This window comes from Lathyrus oleraceus, chromosome 3, assembly GCF_024323335.1.
Source record: "Lathyrus oleraceus cultivar Zhongwan6 chromosome 3, CAAS_Psat_ZW6_1.0, whole genome shotgun sequence".
Classification (NCBI taxonomy): domain Eukaryota; kingdom Viridiplantae; phylum Streptophyta; class Magnoliopsida; order Fabales; family Fabaceae; genus Lathyrus; species Lathyrus oleraceus.
In genome coordinates this window covers 188975252-188984259 of record NC_066581.1, presented here as the reverse complement: position 1 = coordinate 188984259, position 9008 = coordinate 188975252, and the positions used below count along the sequence as shown (strand labels likewise).

Genomic DNA, 9008 nt, shown 5'->3' with positions numbered 1-9008 from the left:
ACCAATTTTCTCTCAAATTGGTAGCGCCGACTCAAGTTTTTAATTGGGATCTATTCAACCCCCCCCCCTCTAGATCCGTGCCATAGTCTAACAACAGGTATATAATTTAATTTTGTTTATTAAGTGTTGGATTCATTTTATAAAATATGTTAACTTAATTTATTTTATTTATTATGTTTGTATTTTGTAACAGTGTTGGATTCACGAGTACTTTCCAACTGTTGGAAAAAGATGGGAGAATTGGAAACCTGCTGATAACTATGGTCTTCCCCGAGCGATGAGATGGTCGTATAGGCAAGGAGTCTTGAAGGTTGATGATTTACGACCTATTTTGGACGAGCTGACACATGTCGACGTCATATGGCGTCCATTTGAGGATCATAGAGTATGGCGTGTATTTGATGCGATATGTCTTTACAGGGGCTGTTTGAAGTGGGGTGAAACAGTTGTTCCATACTTGCCTGACAGATGTTTACGTCAGTTCGGGTATAGGCAATATGTTCCATCCCCACCTCTGGATTGTATGATGGCGACGGATATTGATGTTGATTGGATCAGTTACCATCAGAGTGTTATCGCTGTGATCGGTCCATCTATCGTGGCCACCACTCCATCTGATGTAGAAGATGGTTATCTGGAGTGGTATTATCGTGTTTCCCATCCACGGTTGGTCCCTCCCCATCGTGATGATCCTAGAGAGGTATCAGTTCCTGTATATGACGTCGGGCCATCTGATCCTGATTGGGCTCGTGTATCTACATTGATTCATCGTTATCTGAGACAAGTTAATGCCGAAGAGGAAGATCCACAGTTTTTTGATTTATTTGAAGCTTTGCATATTTCTCGTTCACATTGATTTATGTATTAAGTTTTAGAACTGAATATAATAGACATAATATAAAATTCATGTTTTGATTACATATTTATGTTTTGAGTACATAATCATGCTAATACAGGTGTAAGTAATTGCCAATCACTACGCCAAAACAGGTTTTTGGCAGCGCCCCTTAGACAGCGCTTTTCTCCAAAAGCGCTGCTACACGTTAAAAAAAAATAAAAATAAGGAAACTGAATACGTAGATGGCTTAAAGCGCTGCTAAATGGATGGTCTTAGACAGCGCTTTTTAAAAGCGCTGCTAAATGGCCTACCTTATACAGCGCTTTTGACAAGGTCACCTTATACAGCGCTTCTCCCAAAAGCGCTGTCTAAGGCCTTTTAAATTTTTAAAAAAAGCGCTGTATAAGGCCTACCTTATACAGCGCTTTTAGAAGCACTGCTATTGACCACTCCTGTGCCAGCGCTTTCCTTCAAAGCGCTGTCTAAGGCCATTTTAATTTGTGAGCTTAGCCAGCGCTTTTCATAAAAGCGCTGTCTAAGGCCTTATTTACCAAATTTTTTTTTTAGTAAATTATAATATATGAATTCATTCAGTACGTTAAGACCCATTTTGTTTCCCTCGCTCCCACAACCTTCTTCTCACTGCGTTCATACTCGTTGCGTTCATCATCACTGCTTCTCCCAAAACCTCCATTCTTGATTCCTGCGTTCATCACTCACTTCGTTCATCACCGTTTACATTTTTGTAAGTGCATTTTCTGTTCGTTTCATCTTTCTTTATTTAGGGCAGTTTATTAGTGATAAAGGTTTGCTTCTGGGTTGATTCTTTTGTGGTTCATGTGTTAGGGCAGTTGATTCTCTTGTGTTAGGGCAGTTGATTCTTTTGTGTGTTAGGGCAGTTGATTCTTTTGTGGTATGTTAACAAATGTATATATTTTTGATATTAATCACCATGTCAAAGGGAGATGGTTTGTGTTTGCTTCCATTAGGTTTCTATTATACTGATGATGAATTGTAGCAAGTGTTAAATGTGATTGTTAGCATTGGCGTGTAAGTTGGATAGGATTAGATAGAACTGTTAAAGGGAGATGGTGTTAGTGTTAATGAAATAGTTAATTAGTGTGGTTAGTGTTAGAATGAAAAACTGAAATGCAAGTTTAGAAAATGCAGGTCAGCTGTTAGACAGTTAAAGAAAGGCTAGCTTGTTAGAATGGGAATGATGTGAGTCAAAGTTAATTGAATGGAACTGCATTGACTTGGCTTGTGATTTTACCTTGTTGAATTGTTTTTTTTCTGATGCCATGAAACTGAACTGATTAAACTTGAATTATGTTGGACTGCTGAACTATATTGCACATTTGAACTACACTTGTTATTTGCTTGAATGTGTTGGACTGGTTTGGAAAATATTTTGCTAAGTTGGATTGGTATTAAATTGGTTTTTGACAATGCTGAACTAGTTTTGGATTGACATATTACCCTACTTGAATTGCTTGTACTTTAGTTGATTACTTTACTGACTGATTGATACATTGCTTGATCTGTTTAATGTCTAATAAGCTGTTGTTTATTTTATAGGGTGTTCATTTCCTTAGGACTCAATTGAGGACTATTGCTAACAAGCTTTGTTGACATCCACAATTAAAAGGTAGTAACTTATTGCCTCTTCTTCTTTTTTTCATAGAAATGACTTATAATATAAGCAATTATATGATAAACGCGGAAATAAGTTGTTTATTCATATAGGGTGTTAGTCCTCTAAATTATTTCCAATCATTTGACATTCAATCATAATAAATATCCAAATTGTCATGATTTTAATAGCATAACTACAACATAGTTATAGTTACTTCACTTCATAGTTAGTAGAAGAATAGATATATATATATATATATATATATATATATATATATATATAATATATATATATATATATATATATATATATATATATATATATATATATATATATATATATATATATATATATATATATATATATATATATATATATATATATATATATATATATATAATTTATTAGTTTGTAATAATCTTCTTTTTGTGACGCGAAAGTGTTTATCTTAGGAAATTCTTCTTTTATGTTGTTTTGAAATAGTTGCGTGAATAATTTAGGAAAACCATGGATAAAAAATGGATGTCTGCCGATCGATTGTCGAAAGAGTACGAGAATGGGGTATTGGAATTCGTTAAGTTTGCTATTGAACATGTCAAAGACCCCAGTCGAATGAAATGTCCTTGCTTGGGTTGTTGTTATATGGGTCGGGTTGACGCAGATGGATTGAAATCGCATTTACTGATGCGTGGAATTGATCGAAGTTATACGTGTTGGATATTTCATGGTGAGAAAATTAACGAGAATGTTGAACAGAGGGAGAAAAGTAATACGACCTATGCTTCATACGACAAAGACACGGAAACATACGATTGTGATCGAGTTGAAGAGATTGTAGAAGCACTGGATGAAGATCTTCATGATTGTCCTGAAATGTTTGAGAGGATGGTAAGCGATGCAGAGAAACCGTTGTACAAAGGTTGCACTAAATTCTCAAGACTTTCTGCGGTATTAAAGTTGTACAACTTAAAGGCGGGCAATGGATGGTCGGATAAAAGTTTCACAGAGTTGTTGGCCCTTATGAGAGAAATGCTACCGGATGATAATGTTCTTCCTAATCGAACCTATGAGGCAAAAAAAATGTTGTGCTCTATTGGCATGAGCTATGATAAGATACATGCTTGTCCTAACGATTGCATTTTGTTTCGTAACGAATATGCAATGTTAACTGAGTGCCCTAAATGCGGTTTGTCTCGATATAAGAAAAGATTATCTCCCGCAAAAGTCTTATGGTATTTTCCGATAATTCCGAGATTTAGGCGCATGTTTCGTAGTGAAACCGATGCAAGACATCTTACTTGGCATGCAGATGAAAGAATTATTGATGGAAAGTATCGGCATCCGGCTGATTCACCACAGTGGTCGAAGATTGATAATGATTATCCTGAGTTTGGATCAGAAGCAAGAAACCTTCGATTGGCATTATCTACTGATGGAATGAACCCACATAGTGCTTTTCTCTAACAAAGTCACTGATGATAGCGGTGTCGATCAATGTGATATTGATGTTGAGAATGAGTCATGCATTAGACGGAATGAGTTGAATAGAAATGATGAAGTTGATGATCTTATACCGGATGAGTCATATATAAGAAACGATCATAATGAGGGAATTTGGATCAATTCATCCGTACGCATTGCTAAGAAACAAGTGATTAATATTCCAACAAAGAAAAGAAAGAGATGTTAGTGACTTAGGTAAATTATCCATGGTTTCTTTATTCTTTTGTTTTCAATTGCTTTGATTATAAGTTATATCTGATAATGCATGATTTCATTATATTTTTGTTTTCAATTGCTTTGATTATAAGTTATATCTGATAATGCATGATTTCTTTATATTTTTGAATCGTGATGAGTTTTAATGCATGTGATTAATGAAAATAGACTTTCTCCACGATTCCGGAGCCAATGGTATACTTTGTTTTTCGATTCGGACAACTTTTTCCCTGATTTTACTGTTGCTGTACTGTTACAAAAAACATGCTTCCACTCGGAATTTGGACGAATCGAGTTCATTTTTGAGTCCTTTGGCCCGTTTGTAGGCTACCATGTAATTTTCGTCCAATTCAATACACTTTGACTTTGACACTTACTTGATTTGTATTCATATTTGCTTAATATTGTGTTTATGTTTTTCTTTATTACAGATGGCTAGTAACGAGGATCACCCACATGGTGATGAGACCGTTGGTGGTGCGGAAAGGGAAATTAAACGTGGAATAATGGTTATGAAGAAAGTTATTCGAGATAGAGATCGAGGCGTTTTAATAAAAGTGCATTGGAACGAAGGTGGACAACTAATTGAGCCTAACGGTTCAACATTGACAAGTTTTATTGGTGCATTGGTAAGGAATGAAGTTCCAATTACTTGTGATAATTGGAGAAATAAACAATTGAACGAAGCTAAAGACAAAATATGGAGTGAGATAAAGGTACCATATGTGATGTTATTTGTTTTTAATGACGATTATGTCTTTAAATTAATTGTACTAACGCAATGTGTGTATGTTTTTCGTAGAGGTGTTTCGACATCGAAGAAAACAGAAGAGATCATTGTCTCAAATTGGCCGGAAAGTTACTAAGAGGGTTTAGAACCTTTTTATCAACCACCTTTCTTAGGGATACGGAAGGTACTTTTGTTGATGCAGAGCTTCCATCTAAATATGCAAGTTTGATTTCACCTAAAGAATGGGAAACGTTTAAATCCAAACGAAAAACCCAAGAATTTAAGAGTGTAAGTGAAACAAACCGGCAAAGAGCATCAAGTCCGGCGTATCCCTATAGAAAAGGGCGTGTTGGATATGGACGCTTAGAGCAGTCTATAGTAAGTATCTATAAATTGCATTGATATACTTGTTATATTTGATCATATTTTGTCATGAGTTATATTTGATCATATTATGCTTAATGTGTAGTTAACAAAGGAGAATAGTTCTGAAACATCTCTTCCGGCACATGTTTTGTGGAAGGAAGCCCGTGTCGGTAAGGATGGAAAGATTAAAGAAGACGTTCAACAAATATTTGAGAAATGTGTAAGTATAGCATTATTTAAGACAATAACACTTTGACTTTGACACTTTTGAATCGTCCAATTTCGAATACTTTGACTTTGACACTTACTTAAGACAATAACATTACTATTGTGTGTATGTTCATATGATTTTCAGGAGACTCTATCTCAATCTATAGTTCCATATGAAGACACTGATTGCAGGAGCATACTGAGTCGAGCATTAGATGTTCCCGAGTATTCTGGTCGGGTGAGGGGCAAGGGATTTGGGATCACTCAAAAATCCTTGAATATTAAAAAACAAAAGACTCCTAGCAATAAAGAACTGCAGCAAACTTTGGAAGCTTTAAAAGCTGAAGTTCTTGAATTAAGAAAGGAAAGAGAAAGAGATCGAGCAGCGGGTTTTAAAGATACTAGTGACAAAGATAGTATCAATTGTAATTTTCAACCGACTATTCCAGAGGTAATTATATATCTTATTATGAAATTAAATTAGCTTAATTTATTTAATTGTCATATATACACATTAAAAATGTCATATTTATTATTGGTTTTAGGGCATTTCACCTTGTCACCTCTACTTAGCGAGACCGACTTATCGGATGGTTGGCAAGGGGAAAGTTCATAACAATTTGGGTGAATTACTTCACACTAAACCGCTCCCTACTGGATCTTTGAAAGTCTCGGTTGATATTGCTTTGGAGAAGGATGCGTTATTACCACATCCTGACGATGTTTCGGATGCAACTTTATTGGGAGATGCCATAGGTTCATTTGTTGCATGGCCGACAGACCTCATTATCGTAGGATATGAGGTATGCTTAAAACCATTATGAACCTTTAGGTATTCAAATTTTTTACGCGCATTTTACATACACATTTTTTACATGTTAATGTTAATTAGACTCCCACAAAATCCAAAGCAAAAGATAAGGGGATTGCGCGGGAAATCGAGTCAGTTGCATCGCAAAAAGAGGTACATCACAATTATATGCTATTTAGATTCCTGTTAATTCGTCATCTTACACTTCACCTTACTAATTATATGATATTTAGATTCCTGTTGCTAAGAAGACTGAAATTTCCAAGAGGACCGGGGCTAAAAAGAAAAATCCTTCCAAGTATAGAGCGTGCCTCCATACATATTTAGAAACGACAGATATTTCGGATGGATGTGTTCGTTTAATACCTATGGATGGAGCTATTTTTGGTTTTGAGTATGCCGAGCCATTGGGTAAAGAGGATTTTGATCAAATTTTGTATCATACGCAATTAAGCGTTGGTGTTATCAACACATACATGAGGTATATCCGATCTACTTTGTTTAAATTCTTGAACAAGTTATTTACTCGTTTCATATGAATAGTCTAAATGTTAATGATGTTTTTATATAAGGTATTTATATGACAAATTGATGGGTCCGCGTGGGTTGGAGCAAAGATTCTCATTCTTAAATCCCATGAAAACGAACTTAACCGAAATGATAAGAAAACCAGATGAAGTCAGGACGTATGTAGTCGAGCGCTTTATGGCCGACACAGATAGAGAAAAGTTGTTCTTTTTACCGTTTAATACCGGCGACGGGTTAGTTCTTCAATCTAAATTCATCTGTTATAATTTTTCATATTTTGACGTCGTGTAGAAAGTTTCCATCTAACATTTGTTTTATTACAGTGGACATTGGTTGTTGGTCGCGATAAATCCTTTTAAAGAAATTGTGTATTATTTGGATTCTTTACACAATGATTGGACAACATACCCTGCTATGAAGACGATAGTTGACACGTAAGTGCAAATAACCCAATATTCGTGTGTATACTTATTTATTTATGTGAATTGTTCTAAATATTCGTTTATATTTCATTATAGCATTATACAAACTGTTCGAGCACAAAGAAAAATTCAAGTACCAAAGAGAAAAGCCAATAACATTACATGGAATAGAGTGGAGGTATATTAATTATCACAATTTTGATTATATTAGTGATGACACATGATAAAACTTAGGATATTTATCCATATTGTTTTTCCATGTGTAGTGTCCTCGACAGCGTAATAATATAGATTGTGGATATTACACGTTGAGGTTTATGAAAGAAACTCTTCTTATGGATCGAACAGATATTCCATCTGATGTATGGATTTCTAACTTATGAGTTATTTTCATATTTAACACATATTTCTCATAATTAAATAGATTTAACTAAATCATACTATGTTATATTATTATGTAGTACTTTGATGAATATAGATGTGCTTATTACTCAAAAGATCAGTTGGATGAAATTAAAGAGGAATTGTGTCAATTCATTATCGAGCTACAGGTTTTGTGAGGTATTGAACTCTTACTTTAATTTTGAATGTGATCTGAATAACTTTAAGTGAATTCCATTTGCTTACTACAATCTTTATTTGGTGTTGTTTCAGGTTATATAGCATATTTAGAAGATAGAACTAGAATGTGTTGAAATACATTTTGATTAGCATTTTTGGAGGTTATTAGAAATGTGTAGATTTTTTGTAAAGGCAAACATTTTCAAGTATATATATAAATACTCAAAAAACTGCTGAAATTAGAAGTATATTGTGTTGAACTATAATGTGTTTATAATGCATATAGATTTTCAAGTATATGTGCATATTCAGAAGATAGAACTACAATGTGTTGAACTATAAGGTGCATATAGATTGGATTCAAGCTCCAATTTATGAAAATCTGCTGAAATTTGCAATTTACAGGTGCTAAATAATGTGGTGAAAACGTATAAAAGATCCTCCAAAATTTGGAGTCTTAGACAGCGCTTTTAGGCAAAAAGCGCTGGTAAAGGCATTTTAATTTTGACCTTAGACAGCGCTTTTATCAAAAAAGCGCTGGCATAGGTGGTTAATTCAACAAAATATAGTGTAAAAAAGCGCTGGCATAGGGTGGGCTATACCAGCGCTTTTGTTGAATTAACCACCTATGCCAGCGCTTTTTTAATAAAAGCGCTGGCATATGGGGGGTTTAGACAGCGCTTTTTCAGTAAAAGCGCTGTCTAAACCCCCCCTATGCCAGCGCTTTTTTAGTTAATTTCAACATGAAATTAACTAAAAAAGCGCTGGCATAGGGGGGTTTTAGACAGCGCTTTTACTGAAAAAGCGCTGTCTAAACCCCCCCTATGCCAGCGCTTTTTTAGTAAATTAAGCGCTGTCTAAGACCTATACCAGCGCCAGTATAGCCAGCGCTTTTAAGCGCTGTCTAATGTCAAAAAAAGCGCTGTCTAATCCCTTGTTTGGCATAGTGAATGTTGCATACGTCCTGCAAATCCTAACATCCAAGTAGTTGCTGTATGAGAACGAAATTTCTTCCAATCTAATGTGACCGGTGGCAATGGAAACCCCTCTTTCATGTTAACCTGATAAAGTAAAATAATTAAAATATTAAGTCATATAACATAAAATATTAACTGAAATAATGTAGTGAAATAATTAAAATATTTAGGCATATAAATACGTACCTGAACCCAATGGTTGTGGTTAAC

The 9008-nt window shown here is 34.8% G+C and overlaps 1 protein-coding gene across 1 annotated transcript; it reads left to right on the top strand.

The window, feature by feature from the left end:
• Positions 1–1349: 1349 nt before the first annotated feature.
• On the top strand, positions 1350–8069 carry LOC127126183 (uncharacterized). Its single transcript, XM_051055065.1, has 14 exons — positions 1350–2486; positions 4625–4909; positions 4996–5301; positions 5393–5509; positions 5645–5950; positions 6045–6302; positions 6392–6463; positions 6544–6791; positions 6883–7071; positions 7162–7272; positions 7357–7438; positions 7527–7622; positions 7722–7821; positions 7915–8069. The coding sequence occupies exons 2-13, from the start codon at positions 4625–4627 to the stop codon at positions 7818–7820; spliced, it is 2169 nt and encodes a 722-aa protein (XP_050911022.1). The 5' UTR covers positions 1350–2486; the 3' UTR covers position 7821; positions 7915–8069.
• Positions 8070–9008: the final 939 nt, after the last annotated feature.